The sequence below is a fragment of the Urocitellus parryii genome, chromosome Y, assembly GCF_045843805.1.
Source record: "Urocitellus parryii isolate mUroPar1 chromosome Y, mUroPar1.hap1, whole genome shotgun sequence".
Classification (NCBI taxonomy): domain Eukaryota; kingdom Metazoa; phylum Chordata; class Mammalia; order Rodentia; family Sciuridae; genus Urocitellus; species Urocitellus parryii.
The window spans coordinates 27,955,681-27,977,369 of NC_135548.1; the positions used below are offsets into that span (position 1 = coordinate 27,955,681).

Below are 21,689 nucleotides of genomic sequence, written 5' to 3' on the forward strand. Positions count from 1 at the left end.
GAAAAGTGAAATGTCAAGCTTAAAAAAGATCTGCATTTCTAAATGTAATTTAATATTTTTAAATGTGTCCCTAAATGTTGGACATATTAGTATTTTCTTAATTCCTCTTCAAATATGAGAGTTTCAAAGTTGTTTACTGTATATATTTAACTTGAAGAACTAAACCTTTTGAAATTTATGACTGCTTAACACACCAGTGTTAGCCATTTTCTGAGTTCCCCACATGACTTCTTTTTATTCTTTGATAAAATGATGAAGTCTGCTTTGCAGACAATATTTGAAAAAAATATAACTCTGTGGAGCTGAATAATGATTAAATAAAGTCTAAAATATGAACACAGAAAAAGCTATTCATGTGAAGTTAATATAACAAATGCCCCTCTGAATTTAAGATAGCTTCAACACTATTATCTCACCAATAAAAATTCAATGATTTTTTATTAAAATATAATACCTGTGTTATATTAAAATTTCCAAAATGTCTCAGTTTTTTTAAGTTTTTGGTCAATTTGAATTAGTATCCAACTAAAGCCAACTTATATTAGTTTATTATATGTCTGACTCACATTCCATTTAAAACAATTACTTCTGCATGTTTATTTATTCATTTTTTTCTTTTTTCTTTAGTCTTTGATTTGTGGAAAAAATCAGTAAATATTCTTGTTAAAATGGGACACATTCTAAATTGTACTATTTGTGTACTTACAGTAATTTTTTTTTGTCTTTCTTATCCCTCTCAGTTTTTATATTTGTATATTTCAAAATGTTTGTGGAAAAGGTTTAAAAATTCAAAAGAAATTCTGATAAATAGAGTGTATATCTGTGGCTGCATGTGTCTATATGTGCCTGCTTATTTTTGTAATTTTGCACTTATTAATCTGAGCATGTAAAATCAAATATTTATATGCTAGGCAGCTTATTCTTCAACGTGATTCAGGTTTCGCAGGTGTTCAACCAGTATCTCATTTCACACATGTCATCATTACAGTGCACAAACCCTTCAACCACAATGTAAAAATGCATGTGATATCTTGAGTAATATGACTATTGTCTGTAACATAAATTGGAGATCTTTTGTAACAACTTGACTTATTTTCAATAAACTATAGGTATTTTTGGTTGTTTGTTCTTGTATTTTAGGTGTGTGTTGATTGAAAATTTCAATTGGTGAAAGAATTGGAGCAAGAAAACAAGCTAAAAATATGTTTGCTGAGTTTGAAAGGAAATATTTTCTTCTAGTCTTATTTTTATACCTTCCCTTTTGGATTCTTACTAGTTTTTGTTTTAGTATTTGAACCAGCAACTGTGAAAAGCAACGGAATAGTTCTAGCTTCATTCTTAGCTGAATTAAAGCACATTAATTAAAATAGTCTCCAGGATTTTGCCACTCAAAGTATTATATATAGATATACATATTTTGAAACTGAAATTCATTTTTTGTTCATTTAAATAATTTGGACTCCCTAACTTCAATTTCTTTTTTTTTGATTCATCAATTAAATTTTACTTTATAATAATTTCAATTCAAATCCCAACTAGGAAGTGGAGTGATTATAAGTTTGTTTACCAAAATTAGTATATACCTTTAAAGTATTTGGAAAGGAATCATTTCTTTTAAAAAAAAAATGTTCTTTTTAGTTATACATGAGAGTAGAGTGAATTTTGACACATTTTCACAAACATGGAGTATACCTTATTCTAATTAGGATCCCAATCTTGGGGACATACATGATGTTGAGATTCACTGTGGTATATAATTATATATACACAGGAAATTTTTGTCAAAATCATTTCACTGTCTTTGCTATTCCTATCTTCCCTCCCTTCCCTTCATTACCCTTTGTCTAATCCACTGAATTTCTATTCCTCCTCCTTCCCTCCCACCTTGTTTTGTGTTAGCATCCCCAAGTCAGAGAGAACATTTGACCTTTGGGTTTTTGGGACTGACTTATTTCACTTAGCATGATAGTCTCCAGATCCATCCATTTATCAGAAAATGTCATAAAGTCATTCTTCTTTATGGCTGAGTAATATTCCATTGTATATATACATTTTCTTTATTTATTCATCTGTTGAAGTTCACTTAGGTTTGTTTCATAGTTTAGCTATTGTGAATTGAGCTGCTATAAACATTGATGTGACTACTTCACTCCAGTATGCTGATTTTAACTCCTTTTTATACAGTGAAGTGATATAACTGGGTCAAATGATGTTTCCATTCCTAGTTTTTTAAGGAATCTCCATACTGCTTTCCAGAGTGGTTGCACCAATTTTCAGTTCCACCAGCAATATAAATGCCCCCCTTTTCCCATATCCTCACCAGCATTTATTGTTACTTGTATTCTTGATAATTGTTATTCTGACTGAAGTGAGTTGACAACTCACTGTAATTTTAATTTGCATTTCTCTAATTGCTAGAGATGTTGAACATTTTTTATATATTTGTTGACTGTTCATATTTCTTCTTTTGAGAAGTGTCTGGCTAGTTCTTTTGCCTAATTATTGTTTGGGTTATTTGTGTTTGTTCGGAGTTAAGCCTTATGAGTTCTTTGTATATCCTGAAAATTAAGGCCTTATCGGAGATGCAGGTGCCAAAGATTTTCTCCCATTTTGTACTCTCTCGCACACTCTTGATTTTTTTTCTTTGCTGTGAAGAACCTTTTTAATTTGATACCATTCCATGTATTGATTTTTCTAACCTCAATTTCTTGACATATCAAACTTCCTCATGGTGAATATTGGTAATCTTTCTACATATCTTAGGAGTGGCAGTTCTGTTCAACTTATAATTATTTCCTTAAGTTTCAAAGGCTCTGTATTTCTCTATTAAATGAATTAAAAACATCTTGTCTAGGAAATCAGACAATCAATAAGCTGATCAAAACTTATCTCTTTAGATACACTGCTATCTCATACTTCTTTGAATTTAGCCATACTACAAAACTATTTCCTCAAAGCTAGGCACACATATTTTTAAACTGTAGCTCTTTTGCACAAACTTCTCTTTCTTTTCTAACAAATTTAGGCTAAACTTTTAGAATTCATGTAAAAGCATTTTCATCAGACAAGTACACCATGATTCTCCCAGATTTTAGCCAATTCTTTGATCCATTACTTTAACACTCTATACATACCTTTTTAAGGGCACTTGTTTTGCTGTGGAAAACATTTGTGTATCTAAATTTTCCTAGTAAAAAAGAAATCATGATATTTACCTTTGTTACCTAAATAAGAGTATAGGTATGTTTTTTAAATACCATAAAGTTTAGAAAGCTACACATTGGGCTATCAATTGCAAACGCCTGCTCAAATGTTTGAACTTTTAAGGAAAAAAATGACTTAGGTTTTTTTCTCATGGCATGCATTTGAAAAATTACCATTCATCAAGTAAAAATTGAATGCAATTAGAATGGGTTATGTTCTATTGTCCTTGAATTTCAGGTATGATCCCAAAACAGACACTTGGACCATGGTGGCTCCTTTGAGTATGCCCCGAGATGCTGTTGGAGTGTGTCTCCTTGGTGACAGATTATATGCTGTTGGTGGCTATGATGGGCAGACATACCTCAACACCATGGAATCCTATGATCCACAAACTAATGAGTGGACACAGGTAAGATTGTCATCTACTAAAGTTACTTCAAGTATAAGAATTAACTTCATTTACTTCTTTTGGAGTAAGAAGATACAAATAGTGATTGTTCTAGCCCAATTGCCTTCAACCAACAATGATTTAGTCCTAGGTTAAGATTGAAATAAATATCATTAAATCACATTTTATGTATTTATCTGTTGCATGTGATATTAAAATAAACTTGTATTGAAAAGGGACATGCCTGCTTCACTTGCATTTTCACTTTATAATAAGCCATACAAGGAACAGGAATTGAATTTGAGTTAGCTGAAGCAAAAAAGTAAAAGTGTCATATACTTCTTACAAAATCCTAACACAAGTATATTTGGTTTTACACACAGTTAGAAAAAGGAAATTGGTGTCTGCAAAACTCGACCTTTTTGCCACTCATGTTTGCCTGTTTATTGGGTCCATTCTTACCTAAGAGAATTTTCCATTTGATGCTGTTGTAAGCTCCCACTCATAATCTTCATAACCACAAATGAAATAAAATAAATTGTTGTCCCAGTTGAATTAAAAAGAAAAACAATTCTAAATAGCTTTTCGTATATAAAGTACCCAGTCCTTGACAATGACTTTACCCAAAAGAGTTAGGGAATGATTGGCTTAAATGGGACATTAGCCGCTGAATATAGTTAGGGACTCAAGCTTATGCTAGAGTGTAGCAGCTCCCATTCTGAGTGCATAGTTAGAGGATGCATGCTGGTGTGTGTGTGTGTGTGTGTGTGTGTGTGTGTGTGTGTGTTAGGGAGGATGAAGGCAAGACAACCCAAGTAGACCTAAGTTTACAGAAAGCACCTGAAGCTTACAGCTTCTATGTCCTGAATACATTCTAAGACTTGTGTCCTTACAGTCAATTGCTCTTTCCTTTTTTCTTTCATAATTTCCTCAATATTTGTATCATTTTGTTTATTAGTCAGAAGTCTAAACATAAGATATATTCCAAATAAATACATAGCTTCTATCAATGAGTGCACTGATTTTCCAAAGTCTTACTTGGTTGAAGTTGATTAATGATCACATCTCATATGCATTAATGGATGGAAGTGCAGAATAAAATTTCTAACGTTCAGGCTAAGGTACCTGAATTATGAATCTCCCTCCCCCCTAAAAGAAACCTCTTGAATTCAATAAATATAGATATATTTGGTTGAGCAAGGGAAAATGGAAAAATGGAGGAAAGAAGGTGAAATATTAGGATAAATGAGTTCTGTGAGTTGCAACAATTCTTTAATTGTGAGAGAAACAATTTTTATCCAAAGGGTACGAAATATAAAATTAGTTACTAATGACTGCTTTTCACATTGTTGTACTAAAAGTTTAGATATATTTTGAGTTTTTAACTTTGAGACCTTAGTATTTCCAAAGAGTACTACAAGAATTAATGATATTTTATTTACTTAAAAAGTCCCAGTTCAATGGTATGTAATTGAAATGTATCACTTATACAAATGAGCATTAAAGGAAGTTTATGGGTGTATAAATGATATATAATATCTTCATAACGTATATGTAGTATAAAACCATTATGCTTACCATTCCTCTAAAATTGAAGTCAAAATAATGCATGCAGTAATAATAAGTTTTAAAAGCCTCCTAAAGACTATTTTCCTCATCTGTATTTTGTTATACTCTTTTGTGTCATATAATGTCTTACAAACAGCAAGGCATTATGTTTTATAACTTTATTTTAGTATAATACGCATTAATTTTAAAACTATTAAATTACTTTAATATCTTACTTCCACATCTTTTCATTATTCATATTTTTAAGACACTTGAGGGGACTGTCAACAGACTCACACAAAAACCTTTTGAAAACTCTGAGGATTCCAGCCTATTGGAAATGTTTCTTATATATGACATTTAATTCCATAAATTTCACTCCACTTACCCCTTATGAAATCCATTGGTTATCCCATATATCATTGACCCCCCCCAGAACAAGTGGCTGATCATTGGAATGAATAAAGCAAAATAGTAAAATATCCAAGGATATGATTATTTGTAAGACTTTCCATGTAAGCTAGAATCAGAAATGATGAAAACAGATTAGGGAGTAATTCCCATACATAAGTCTTAGTGTGTTTGTAGAGAACATATCCGCATATCTGTGTGTGATTATGAATGTGTTTTAAATAAATTTGACTGCCATTAAACATTAGGCTTATTTCTGCCATTTAGTTTGAAAAATACAATACATGCGCTTCAAGACTTATAAAGAACTTTATTCTATTTCTCATAGCCTGGGTAAAATCATCGATTCCTGTGTTCTCTTGCTGTACTCTTCCAGCGTTCTCACACTGTATGCCTCTACCATCTGAGTATAAGAAAATAAAACAATGTGTCTTTTTTTTATATATAAAGAGAGAGTATTTTTTTTAGAGAGAGAGAGAGAGAATTTTTTAATATTTATTTATTTTTTTTTAGTTCTCAGCGGACACAACATCTTGGCCTGTATGTGGTGCTGAGGATCGAACCAGGGCCACAGGCATGCCAGGCAAGCGTGATACTGCTTGAGCCACATCCCCAGCCCAACAATGTGTCTTTTAATAATCTGTCTCCAAATACTATCTTGATTGGTAAAATATAGGGAATATGTGAATGTTTCTCATGCCAATTAATTGAGAACTGTCCTTTCTACTCTGTTAACTTTGGCGTGCATGTGTTCAGTTTATTTTCACACAACATATCATAGGATTGAGAATGTGTTCCAGGGAAGCCTTTTAAGATACCTGCCAATGTAGATATACATAAAAAGTAAAGCTACTCAATCTGTTTGCAGTCGAGTGCACAGTACTTCCCAGTATTGAATGTATATCAGAGGGCCTTTGAGAAACTTTTCAAAAACATTTACCCAGTACTCATCCATTTCTATTTAATGGTAGGAATACTACATATATATTTGGTAAAAGCCCCTTAGATGACTCTGATGTGAAACAACATCTGAAAACAATTAGGTAACTACAGAAACACAAGGAAAAGCACATGTATTTTAGAGTTAGATGCATTTAAATTTCTTCACTTTGATGATGTGTGACTTACATATTGCCTCTTGCTGCTTGCCGCTTAATGCTCTATTCACTCACCAGTCACATGGAGCACGTGGAGATGACTATACACAAAGTGACTGCAGATAATTGTGGTGACCTATAAAAATTATTCTTAGCACAAAATCACCTATGAAGGACTTCACATGTTCCTTTCCTCCTCTCAGTTTAACATCAATTCTAAAGGAAGACATTTATTATCTTTTATTACATTAAATTAGCTTTTATAAACAATGTATTGAGTGAAAGGAATAAAAAATTAATATTATTTGAGTTCTTTTAAACTTACAGTGAGATAATGGGTAACTAAATACATTAGAAAGAACTGATAGATAATGCAGTTAATTTCCATATTTAGAAAATGAGAAAATGTTCTTTCTCAATCCAGCTCATATTAGTTATCTTATTTCTTACTTTTTATTCACTTTATTTCTAGCATGAAACAACAGTATTTAATTTCTAGTCTACCCTGATTCTTTAGATCTTAGAAAACCATAATAAAAATTGATATCAAAAAGTCAAATTATTAAAATGTTGATTTACATCTAAAGAATAAATCTTCATTGTAAACTACATTAAATTTTTAATATATGTCTAGCTATTTTTTTATTTAATATTATTTTTAAAATCCAGTTCTCATTTCAATGATTGTCATAACTTAAAAAAATTTAATAAGCCACACAGCAATTGTAATTATGGCCTATTTATGAGAAAATATTGAAGTTACTCCATTGTATGTCTCTGTCTGGAATGAATGAATAACACATTTAATTCAATATAATATCTAGGGAAATAACTTCAAAATGATTGCAGTGAGTATAATAGCCGTTTCTTCTCAAATATAGTCCAAGTTATCACTATGAAGTATCATTGCAAAAGTATACATGCAAACTGAAGAGTAAATCTTCATTGAAAATTTTTCTATAGAAATTTCATTTTACTGAAGATCTAGTTTATTATTTTTCTTAAAAATTCCATAAATGACTGAAGGTATTACCATTTTTAATATACAAATCACTGCCTTTTTAAAAATGCCATTGTCAATGTTTCCATTTTAATGTACTACTTGTGGATGAAAGGAGAAAATGCAAGTATATTTATAATTTTTATAATATTAACCTTTTAAATATATTATAATTTGCATATTTTACTCTGAGAGTAAAATTTGTCTGAAAGTTGTTTTTTATCTTTTTGGACAGATGGCATCCTTGAATATTGGGAGAGCAGGTGCCTCCCAATATTCAAGCAACCTTGACTTATATTTATTTTACTTGGAGGGATTTTATTTGCTGGAGTGGTTATTTTTGTGACATGAATAAATTACATGACAGCAAATCATTCTATTGTTTTACAATCTGTGGCAATATGGAACAGGTTGCCAAGAGTAGAAGATATGCTGTTTCATCTCACAGAATCTGATTGATTACTGTTTTCCTAATCAGATGTGGTCATAACAGGAAGCAGAATAATGTTTTATTAAAACAACCTGCTTCTTCCTCATTTTCCTAAGCTACGAGGAAAATTAGAGAATAGATTCACGCTTGTCTCTTGCATTCAGAAAACAAACTGTCCTGCTATTCAAAGCTGCATATTTCATCAGAGACAATGGTTGAAATGTATTGCAACCATATTAGCAATCTAAACTGGCAAACACAAGGAATTGTTTTCATTAGGCTTGCCACATTTCTTTGGATTTGAACACACTGAGCCAAAGAATCAATACAATTATGGGCTTTCGCCTTATGTTGAGTTCAGTGTAAGCATGGAAGCTAGTTATTCTGAATGATATATATATATATATATATATATACACTGCATGTAAAGTGCTTTAGAAATTTTGTTCTTTAAAAAATATATTAGAATTTTTCAAGAAAAAATATAATTCATTATGTTGGAGTGTTTATGATTATTACTCTAAAGAAGACAGGCTTCAGATTCTCATTTCCCATTTTTTCAAACTTGTTACATTGATATGTACATTATTTTAAGCCAAATGTTTGTAGTTGTTTAAATCATAAAATAATAACATTGCATAACATTCTTAATAAATATGCCCATGTAAATTTTAAATACAATTAATAAATAATAGAACATTTGCTTTTATCAGTGTATCTTTCTTAAATAGATTTTAATTTAGATCTAGGTTGAAATTGACAAGGTATACTACAGAGAAAAACAGTGTTATTGTCTTACTTTTCAAAATTAGAGAAACACAAATTGATTTCCTCCTAAAGCAATACCATGCAGACACCATTTGTGGTTATTGTTGTCTTTTGTAGTCACTGACTTGAGACAGTATTAATGCCTTGAAAATATTCATCATATAATAAATTAAGAATTGTTCAGAAGTTTTAAAATGCAAATAAATCCTTCTTTTTAAGTCAGTGCAAACCACAAAATTAACTTATTGTTGGATGGTGAAAAATGTATGGAATCTAACAACTAAGGAAATATTATTGAGAGATTTTCCCAAGAATATATTGAGAAACTATAAATTCCCCAAGATCTAGATATCAAAATTATTACTTACAATCCTCTACAGAAAAATGATGTTGTTAAAGATAAAGATGCTAAGATGCTACTGATTGTTTTTAAATTCTGATTTTAAAAATATATAACTCTCACCAGTAGCAAAAAAAATCAACTCGAATGAATTAAAATCTTAAATGTAAGACCTAAACTAGAAAACTCCTAGAAGAAAAAAAAAAGGGGCGGGGGGACACATTTCAGGACATTGGAATGGGTTAGTTTCTTTTATTGGACAAGATCCCAAATGCACAGGAAACAAAAGCAAACATAAACAAATAGGATTATATCAAACAAAAAATCTTCTACACAGCAAAGAGATCCCATCGACAAAATGAAGAAACAATCTTCCGAATGGGAGAAAGTTATAATGTGAATACGTGGTGGTGCAGAAAACTCATGTGTGAGACAATGCAAGAATGTGCAGAGGTGAAATGATCAGATCATGAAATCCATAAACTTATCTGTGGATTAATTCACTTGAATGGATAACTGGATGGTAACTATAGGCAGGTAGATTGTGGCTGGAGGAAGTAGGGCACTAGGGTCATGAATTTGTGGTTTATATTTTGTTCCTGTTGAGTGGAACATCCTCTGCTTCCTGGTTGTCATATACTAAGTTCTTTATCTCCACCACATCTTTCCACCATGATGTTCTGTCTCATCTCTGGTCCAGAGCTATGGAGTTGGTCAACCATAGACTGAATCTATGAAATCATGAGCTGAAATAAACTTTTCCTCCTCTAAAGTGTTCATGTTGGATCTTTTGGTCACAGTGACACAATGCTGACTAATACACTATCTAATAAGGAATTAATCTCCAGAATATGTAGCAAAACAAAGAGCTCAATAGCACTAAAACAACCTAATTAATAAATGGGCAATAGAGCTTATAAGCTATTTTGTAAGTAAAACAACAGGTATATGGAAAAATATTCAGCATAACTAGCCATTAAGAAGGATGCAAATCAGAACCCCAATGAAATATTACCTCACTCTTGTAAGAAAAAAAAGTGATGGAGAGGGTATAGATTAAAAGAAAAACTGGCATATTGTTGCTTAGAATGTAAATTACTACACCACTATGGACATCATATTGAAACTCCTCAAATAATTAAAAAAATAGAACTACCCTATGACACAGCAATCAACTACTAGGTATACAGCTAAAAGACATGAAATCAACAGTAGAAGGATGTCTGCACTCCCATGTTCACTGTAGCACTATTCATACTAATCAAGAAATGGAAACAAGGTAAGTGTTCATCAACTGATGAATGGATAAAGAAAATGTGGTGCACATACAACATGGAATAGTATTCAGCCATGAAAAAGGGGAATCTTGTCATTTGCAACAACATGAATGAAACTAGAAATTTGTTAAGTGAAGTAGGGCACAGAAAGATAGGAACTGAATAACCTTATTCATATGTGGAATATTAAAAGGTGACCTCATAGATATTGGGAGTAGAATGGTGATTAACAGGTTGGAGAGGATGCAGGGAACAGAGGGAAAGTTTTATCAAAGCATGCTAAGTTATGGTTAGATAAGAGCAAGAAGTTCTGGTACGCAATTACACAGTAGCATGACTATAAATAACAATAATATATTGTATATTTCAATGTAGATATGAGAATCTGAGTATTTTTTACTAAGCTGGATACTAGATTCACAAAATTACAATTCAATGTATTCTTCTCACTTTTGTTTTGGAAATGTAGTTATTTCTTATTAAAATACATTTATTAAAAAAACTCGAGGAAAGGATGTTTTCATCATAAATGGTGATAAATGTTTGAGAAGAGAGATAAGTTTAAACTGATCTAAACATAATGCAGTGTATAGAAAAGCATCATATGGGGGCCAGGCAGAGTGGCACACACCTGTAATCTCAGTGGCTTGGGAGGCTGAGGCAGGAGGATCACGAGTTCAAAGGGAAACTCAGCAATGGTGAGGCACCAAGGAACTCAGTGAGACCCTGTCTGTAAATAAAATACAAAATAGGGCTGGAGGTGTGGCTCAGTGGTGGAGTGCCCTTGAGTTCAATCCCCAATAGCCCCTCCAGAAAAAGCACAATATAGTAAACCATAAATATGTCTAACTTGGGTCTTTGTATAAATTGAAAAAAGAAAAAAATTAAAATAGTATTAACCAGAAAAAATTAAATATAAACAGTACAACACAAAGTTTAGCATCTTAATTTCTTATTGTTAAGTATATTCACATTATTGTGAAACACAACTCCAGAACTATTGTATCTTGCATAACTGAAGCTTTATATGTATGAGACAATGTCCCTTGTTCTCCTCCCCTAACCCACAATAACCTACATTCTACTTTCTATGGATTTAACTATGCTATACACTTCATATAACTATAATCATACAATATTTGTATTCTTTTTACTGGACATATTGCCTTTTATGGCAGGGTGTGGGGTGATGCTAGGGATTGAACCCAGAAACTTGTGCATGCTAGGCAAGACTCTAAAACTGAGCTATATCCCCAGTCCCTTGCCTTTTGTTTTTTAGGACTAAATAATACTCCATTGTATGACTACAAAATGTTTTGATGATCAATTCATCTATCCATTTGTACTGGGTTGCTTTCTGTCCTTAATTTTTGTGAAAAGTTCCACTCTAAATGTTTGTTTGTGAGTATCTCCTCACAATTCTTCTTTTAATCCTTTTGGATATAAATCTAGAAGTGGAATTTCAAATCACTTGTAGTTACAATATTTTTGAGTGACCCTCATACTATTTTCCACAGAGGCTACACCATTTCATATCCCCATCAACTGTGAACAAAAATTCCAATGTCTCCACATCCTTGCTAGTACTTGCCTTACTCTGATTATTGAAATTTTGAACATCTTTTCATATACTTAATGACACTTTTACAATTTTTTGAAAAGTATTTATTCAAGTACGCTGCCCATTTTAATGGGGTTGTTTGCTTATGCTACTGTCAAATTGTAGGACTTCATTATTTACATAATTTTCAAATATTTCCTCCCATTGTATAGGCAGTTTTTTTTTACTCTATTGAGTCCTTTGATGAAAGTACCTTAGTTATGAGATTTAACATTTTTAATGCCTTTTTTTCTGCTTCTCAGTCTCAAACCCTTCATTACAACATTCCACAGTTTGAAAAAAAAAAAAGAAAGAATTAAACAATTGTCAAATAGGAAAGATATTTTACTATAATGAGCAAGAAACACTTTTCCTTTTGAATCTATATTTTGACAAATGATAGTAAAGAAAAAAGTGTTTTTATCTCATCTTTATTTTATATTCTGAGAATAAAATTAGTTCACCAGAACTAATTTATTAAAATGTGTTGAAATATTAATTGAATATTGAGTATATTTTTTAAAAAACACAATTTTTTCTGTTTCAGAACTTCAATCTATTATTCACAGAAATGTTGAAGCATTATCTTCTTCACGGCATGAGTCTGACTTGAGGGTGTTCTAAATGAGGATTGTAGAATCATTGTGTCTTCCTATACTCATTAGTTTGAGATTTGCATATTTTAAGACCTGTACTTATGAGAGACAATTTTCCTAAGCTCAATGCCACTGTGAAAAAATACACTTAAATGGTTTTTTAACAACTCTAAACATTTTCTTTTCCCTCTATCTAGATATAATTTTAGAGATAGCTAATATAATATACAATCGATCAACAAACATGAAAAAAATGTTCAACATCTCTAGCAATTAGAGAGATGCAAATCAAAACTAATATTTCATCTCACTTCAATCAGAATGGCAATTATTAAAAATATAAACAACAATAATTATTGGTAAGGATGTGCAGAAAAAGGCACACTCACACATTGCTAGTGGATTGCAAATTGGTGCAACCAATCTGGAAAAGTAGTATGGAGATTCCTTGGAAAACTTGGAATGGAAAAACCATTTGACCAGCTATCCCACTCCTCGGTTTATACACAAAGGTGTTAAGAGTCTGTAAACAAGTCAGGATGGCGCCTGGCATTTTGCCAGGGGGAGTGGTTTGTGAGGTGGGGCCAGGGAGCCATTAAGTGTGGAGATTCCTTATAGGTTGACTGCTGTATCTAGTTTATGCTAACTAAGATAAGCTGTGTGTAATGTATAAATACCTCTGCTGTCCTACAATAAACGGCTCCCACTCCTGCTGTATCAATGTACACAAGTTGTTTGTCACCCCCCGGTTATTTTGCTGCAGCTTTTTTCCTGATAATCCTCCTTCTTCTGAATTTTCTTTTTCTTTCTGACTAGAGCTCCTGGGCTTCCATCAACACATACCCTAATTATTCTTCATTCCACTGGGGTGCCTCCTTCCCTTAGTAATTTACTTCTCACCCCTTCCATATTTTCATCATAAAGACAATACAATACACTGAGACAAAACAAGACACAAACATACTGTATCAATCTTCTCCATTTTCTCAAAAAGGCCATTTTTCCTCTCCCCTATCTGCCTTGGGACGAACAGATTTGCTCCTGTCCTATCTAGGGACAGGCAGCTTTTTTTTCGTCACTTACCCCCGAGTGTCCCAGGGCTCGAGGTACGGGCCACCATCTGCCGCAGTCCGGCTGCAGCAAAATAACCGGGGGGTGACGAACAACTTGTGTACATTGATACAGCAGGAGTGGGAGCCGTTTATTGTAGGACAGGAGTGGTATTTATACATTCCACACAGCTTATCTTAATTAACATAAACTAGATACAGCAGTCAACCAATAAGGAATCTCCACACTTAATGGCTCCCTGGCGCCACCTCACAAACCACTCCCCCTGGCAAAATGCCTGGCACCATCCTGACTTGTTTACAGACTCTTAACACAAACGACTTAAAAATAGCATACTACAGTGATGTAGCCACATCAGTGTTTATAGCAGTATATGTCACAATACCTAAATTGCAGAACCAACTTGGATGTCCTTCAATAGATGAATGGATATAGAAACTGTGCTACATATACACAATGAATATTACTCAGCATTAAAAGAGAATAAAATAATGGCATTTGCAGATAAATGAAGGGAGTTGGAGAATATCATGCTAAGTGAAGTAAGTCAATCCCAAAAAAAGAAAGGCAGAATTTTTTTTTTCTCTGATATGTGGATGCTGGTCCATAATGGGGATAGAGGTGGGGGTGGGCAGAGCATGGGAGGAATGGAGGAACTTTGGATAAGGCAAAGGGGAGCAAGGGGAAAGGAGGGGGCTTGGGGGTAGGAAAGATGTTGGAATGAGATGGAAATCATTACCCTAAGTACGTGTATGAAGACAAGAATGGTGTGAATCTACGAATACAACCAGAGAAATGAAAATTTGTGTCCTATATATGTACTATAAATTGAAAGGCATTCTGCTGTCATGCATAACAAATTAGAATAAATAAATAAATTTTCAAAATGTGATTAAGAGAACTGGAATCTGGGAGCAGTGGTGCATGCTTGTAATCCCAGCAGCTCAAAAGGCTAAGGCAGGAGGATTGTGAATTGAAAGCCAGCCTCAGCAAAAGTGAGGTGCTCAGCAACTCAGTGAGACCCGGTCTCTAAATAAAATACTAAATAGGGCTGAGAATGTGGCTTAGTGGCCGAGTACCTGAGTTCAATCCCTGGTACTCGCCCCCCTTAAAAAAAAAAAAAAAAAAAAAGAACTGGAAAAGTGTAAACTACTCATTAAAAACAAACCAGCAACAATCTTCTTCAATTGAATTAAAGCAACCTCTTTGATATGAAATACATATAAAATGGTAATTTACTTTTATAAATATTGAAGTAATTTTAAATTATAACATTTTATAAGACTATGTAATATATTTATTTCACTCATATTCAACAAATATCATGGGTTTAAAATTGTACTGATATCATTTAACTTTTATAGACATTTTAAAAATACAATTAAAAAATTTTTGCAGGGATTTTATTTTTTACTGATATATTTCTCTAATATAATCTGCAATTAACACATTTGATTCATAATTACAAAGAATATTAAAGGTTTAAATAATTACAGGTAAAAGATTTTATATTATATTTATGATTACAGGTTTTTTAATGCAGCAACCGGTGTCAAGTAGCTATGATGAAATGTACCTTTATTTTTAGTCTTAATATTTTAGAACCTTTGGCTCCTTCCAGGTGTTTCTGACACCCTCTCCTTGAATGCCTGTGTGCTCTTTTCCAGGGTGCACTATTTCTCCACCCACATATTTTCACCAACATATAGAATACACAGATAATATTAGCAAGTTGGAGTGGACAACTCAAAAGAATAGAGGAGAAGATAAGTGAGTCTGTGGCTATGTTTTGATCAATAATATTTTGTTGTAACCATATTCAAAACTGCTTAACATATTTATCAATATTTTTACAAGTAGTCATTTTCCTCTTGGGAGGAAACAGTCTCTGCATATGTTGCATTCCAGCATTTATCTGTTTAGTTTATATTAGGTTAGTACTGCTTATATAGAAAACCGTGTGTGCACCCAATTTACCACATGGGATCAAGAAAGAGTAGATTAGACAATGAGCTCAGATAGAATAAGAGACATTTTTCAAGGAAAACAAGTTAAATTGAAATTTAATTTTGATCAATGTTCTTAAATTTTTTTAATTAATGTGATGTTTCAGTGTTTAAATTTACCCTTTTCCTTGAAGTACATTTAAAGGAATTTCAATAAAATTGAGCTAACGATAAAATAAACAGTGGCTTCTTTCTTACTCCTTTGACTCATGTATTACTAATCCCATTTTTTAAAACTGAGAAATGTCTATTTTCTAAAATTTGATATCTGGTTAATTGAAAGTTACTACATGTGAAAAAATACAATCAATATTTTGTAGGGAAATAAACTAAATTTTAAAGCAAAACAAATGCATTATTATTGTCAATACCAAATTGAGAAGTTTCTTCTATTTGTAGTTTTATTTGTAGTCAAAATGCTATCATCTACAATGCCTTGTACACAGTCCAGATATTCTTTCCATGATGGATAGGAACTGAGAACATCAATTTTCTATTACACAGCACTACATGGGTAGAAAATAAAAGCTATTGTCTGTTAACCCCCAAATGCAGAATGATAGATACATGTCTAAATGTGACTATTTCTCTTTGTAAATCTCTGATCTGGGTGTCTGTTGGGAGCTGCCACATAGAAGTGAGTGTGGACCCTTAGCCTGGAGTGATGGAGATGTAAGACTGGTTTCCACTGTGGGCAGAAACAGGTGGATCTCACCTTCACTGAGCAGGGGAATGAAGCTCTAGGAGTGGACATCACCCAATGAGACTGGGCTACACCACACCCCCCACCGAAACCCAATCCCTTGCCTCATTTGGGTTTCTCCAGTGTCTTCCCCTGGATAAACAGGGCTTCAAGTGGACACTCTCTCTTTTTTTGTCTTCCTCTCTTGCTTCCCTTGAGGAAGCTGGGGCAGAAGAGCCTTGCTGAATCCCAAGAAAAAGCCGTGGGCTTGGCAGGTCTGTGTAGGGTCTTCCCATAGAGCAGATGCAGAAAAAAAATAGGTATCATAACTATTCTGATGACATTATTCTAAATAATAAGGCTTTTGTTTTATACATAGATGGATGAATCATATTCCAAAATTAACACTGTATATTTAATTACTAGGAAGAATGTGCACATCTTCCTTTCTCCACTTATACAGGTCAAAGAATTAAATATTGATTTTGATGAAGAAGATACAGTTTTATTATCAAGTGGTTATTATTAGATTTAAATCCTTCTATCTACAAGGAAAATTGATTATTTTAAAATCAATACATGAAGTTTTTTTATCATTTACATAAGTTAACTATTATTTCTACACAAATATTTACTTTATTTAGTCACTAAACAAATATTTTTAATGGTCTTACCTGGGAGACCAAAGTGAGCATTTGGCATGTGAGTGTTCAAGGTTAACTATGATTTCAGCATTGTTGCATAGTACAACATGTTTCAGTCTTAAATGAGAGTTCACTGGGCAGAGTATATGTAATAACATATTTTCCCAAGTCACAGCTGTACTTTTAGAGTTATTGAGGATTGTGTAAATTATCATTTTTTTATTTATACCTTATTCATTACAATAGTTCTCCCCGAAGTTAAGTACTATACCTTTGTTAGAGACTGAATATATGTATCCCTCCAAGTTTATGTGTTGAAGCCCTAATTATCAATGTGGCTGTATATGGAGAGGAGGCTTCTAAGGAAAAACTTAGCTATTAAAAGAAGTGTAGTGTAGAAGCCCTGAAACAATGGTTTAGTGTCTTTGCAAGAACTCACCAAGGAGATCTTCCCCTTTTCCTCTCTCCCCTGCACATATGCTCAGAGGAAAGGCCATGTGAAGAAAACACGGCCACATATAGGTCAAGAAGAGAGCCTTTACCAGAAACTCACAGCAGACAGGTGAAGAACAGAGCCTTTACTAGAAAACTCACAGCAGGGGATTGTGATCCCAAACTTCAGCTTCCAGACTGTGAGCCACACAGCCTGCAGTATTTCACTATTGCCTCCTAGCAGACTCACATAATCACCAAAGACTCAGAAATTCATCATATTTATTTAAATTTGTCTGAGTGTTCTGATTTTTCATCTGGAGTTATTTTTTCAAGTTTAAAGAAAATAATGCATATTTGTATTGTACAATCAATTGAAAATACTCATAATGAAAAATTGTCTTACACTGTACCAGAAAGCCATAGGGAGACATATATATAGTTACTAATAACAATCGCAAAACTAAAACAAACCAACTAAGAGGCTGGGCTATCAAAAAAAAAGCACAACATTAAGAAAGATGAACAAGAGATTAATATCCAAACGTGTAAAGACAGGAAGAAAAAGTCAATAACCATACAGTGATTATCACAATTATTTTTTATTTGTTTCTGTTTACAAGTTTATGACACTGAACCCAGGATATTTTTGAGAATTGTCCATCTTATCTACCTTCTCTGCAGATTTATCCCCATTCCACAAATTAGTATCCTAAGAAAACAGTAGATTAAATGGCTGAGAAGATAAGCCTTTGACAAAATAACTATATTTAAAAAAGAACTTGAGATCTCATAAGACAAATGCCATTTATTTTAAGAATATATCAACTATTTAGCATATAAAAAGTAAAATTTTTTCTACTCTTTCATGATATAATTAAGTAATAAGATCTAAAATAATATATTAAGAATGAACACACACACACAAAAAAAAACACAAATAAATCTTAAGTGTGCACAAAAAAATTCCAGAACAATTACAAATAACAATTATCTGGAAAAGACCAATGCAAACAGAACACATACATTTAGTATATAGTCAAAGTGATATTGAAAATAAAAAGGGAGGGAGAAAATGCAGATTTGATGGGATAAACTTTTATACATTCCAAAGAAATTAAAATGTAGTTTTAAAAACATGACTTATACCAAAATAAGAATTTTAATTAGCAACAAATTAATGTTTAAGAACAGAAACATTATCTTTAAAAATCTCCAAAAGATATTAAACAAATTGCCTGTGAATAATTACAAATTTCAAAAAATAAAGACAAATGACCTAAGGAAAAGATTCCTGCAATATACAGAGTCAGAACTCTTATGCATGAGTCTAGATGACAATGGAATATATTAATTTAATTTGACGAATTGATTAACATATTTATCATCTTATTTAGAATTATTGTAGTTCAAATATAAGCCCAGTCTTACCTCTCAAAATTCATTAAAATGTTAAGAGCCTTTATTCCTTCACCTGTTAAACATAGTTTTTGTTTAAGACAGATGATGCCTCCCCTAACCCCCCAAATTTGGTTCATTAATGGGTAAATCTTGTCCTAACATTAGGAAAAAAAACTAAACTAAAATCTCTTTATAAGTGGGCTAGTCATGTAACTAAAATATGCCTATAATAATGTCTAAAACATAAAACATTCAAGTTCATTAACAAAAGTAAATGCTTTACATTTTAGACAATAAAATCTGTGTTCTAATTGAATAGAAATATTAGGTTTTTATTTGAAAACACAGATATTATATGAGAACAAGTATACACTGTGAAAGTTACAGTTATAATTATCTGTTAATTGTGACTTACACATTATAAAAATCATCCCAGTAAAAATTTAATCCATTATATTTAGGAAACACCTACCCTCCCATTTTCATAGCCAGCATTATTCAAAATAGCTAAGATATGGATTAACCCAATGTACTCATTGATGAATAAATGGACAAAAAATGTAGTATATATATATATATATATATATATATATATATATATATATATATATATATATATATGTCATATATATATCAGAATAGTCTTTGGACTTACAATGAACTACATTTGATCTCAGGAGACTTCCTTAATTACATATTTCTAAACTTACGTGATCCCTCTTCTCAGCCTTGATTCTTATGACACCATCTCTAATTCACTATAAATAGTTTCATCCTGACATTGTCCTTTTCACTTCAGACTCCATACATCATCTATTTCATGTTGTTTATTCATTCCTTCACAAATACATGCCAAAGTATACCCTAAGTTTCTGTTCCATCCTAAATTTCTATCCATTTATGTGGAATATGAAGATTTTGTCCATTCATTGATCAAGGGACAACTATTCTGTTTTACAAATCTAAGACCAAAAACGTTGCAATCTAGAAATTTTCATGCATCTTTAAAATTTTTGAGACTTTTGAGAGGGTTTATCATTTCAAGGACACTTTGTATTTAAATTTCTATTTCCTTGAAATCCATTGTTTCAAACCACTATACCATACTACCATGTTCTACTTCCAGTGTACTATCTGTTCAAAACACATCATTTAACCCAGTCTTCTGTGAGCAGATCTATGAGATATGGTAGAAATGTGAAGGTTAACCTGCCAAAGAGATCTCTGACAATAACATCTTGTAGGCAAAAAGAGGTTATTTGGCCAGGAATGTAATATGAAAAAAAAAAAAACTACAGGAGATGAATGTATACAATATACATATGCATATCATACACTTTTATATTTTCTCTGATACTAGACTAAAATTTCTTAACAATGGTCTGGTTAATGTTTGTGCAATTAGGTAATCACATCGGAACTCCGTGATATTTGAACTTCCCATAATTCCTCTTCTTAGAGACATTTTACCACGGCTTTTGATGGATATTTTTGCCTAGAGAAGATTTCTCTTACATTTAGAATTGTCCACAATTGTTTATAAGGCTAAAATCACTACAGTGACTGACACAGAAAGAGAAATGAAGATGAAATGAAACTTATCTTTATATAAATCTAGTTGGACAATAAGGAGTTAAGTATAAAAACACATTCTTCCTGTGAGCCTATTTAGTTTCTTTGCACAGGTGTTTTCCACACTTTGATGGTCCTCACAGCTGTGCTATGAAAGAAGGAGAATGACATCATAGCACCATGTTACTACTAAGGAAATTACTCACAATTGTCAAATGCTTAACAAATCCCGTGTCTTACTGATAAACCCCACTAAGACTCCCAATCTAGTATTTTTGAAAGCTGACTATGTCATCTAACTCAGCTGCATTTCTCTAGTATCCCTCTTTGAAATAAAATTCCTGCTAAAAATAGAGGAATTATTATTTGGCCATATGATTAATAAAACATATCTAAATACAGAAAGTGTAGAAAAAACATCAATGTTACTATTTTTAAGACAATAGTACTCAGTCTTTTTTATTGTATTTACATCTCTGGAACACAAAATATTTTCAATGGTAGCATTTAGAATATACAGAAGTCTTAGAGTATACTGAAACTATTTTCAATTTTAATGTTGACTATATGTGTTAAAAGAAATGCATAACATATTTTAAATTTTATAGACTATATAATCTTTTCCAGTTTTCTAATATGGTAATACTAATTTTTTTCCTATAATATATACAAATAAATCCACTTTAAAAGTAAAAGTAAATAATGCACTATCAATCCGACAGTTAAAATCAAAGAGAAGATATTTGAAGATTTTACTGGATACTAGACTGGTAAAGAATAGAATCGTTAGTACAATCTAAGAGAAGGTATATTCTCACAGAGTACTAGAATTTAATGCTTTTAATTGAATCATTATATAGTTTTAAAAAATTGAGCTTTTTAATACGTTTGATAAATGACCACAGTTTAAAAAAAAAAAACTAACAGACAAATAGAAGCTAAAATATATTTCTATAGTTTTATATTTCTAGGTTGAAAAGTCTGTATAAAAATTTTTTAGGTTCTTGTATTTTTTGGTAATTCCTCTTTTAAATTTAACCCATGTCACTCATTAATACTATGGATGGCATTTTAAGTGCTATAAAAATTGTATAAATAATAAGAGGAACGAGTATTGAAATCAGTATTCTAGGCAACTTTACCACTTGGTTCCTTGAAAAGGGATAACAAGAGTTTTTTCCTATAAATATTCCACTATTATTTTACTATGTAATTACAAAAG

General features: G+C 32.0%; 1 protein-coding gene across 1 annotated transcript in view; it reads left to right on the top strand.

Moving 5' to 3' along the window:
- The window catches only part of LOC144250993 (kelch-like protein 1), a 380,194-nt gene extending 372,200 nt beyond the window's left edge, over positions 1-7,994 (top strand). Inside the window, exons 10-11 of the mRNA XM_077794136.1 lie at positions 3,442-3,613; positions 7,884-7,994. Coding sequence (XP_077650262.1) covers positions 3,442-3,613; positions 7,884-7,994 — 283 coding nt within the window. The remainder of the gene's footprint in view (positions 1-3,441; positions 3,614-7,883) is intronic.
- The last annotated feature ends 13,695 nt before the right edge of the window (positions 7,995-21,689 follow it).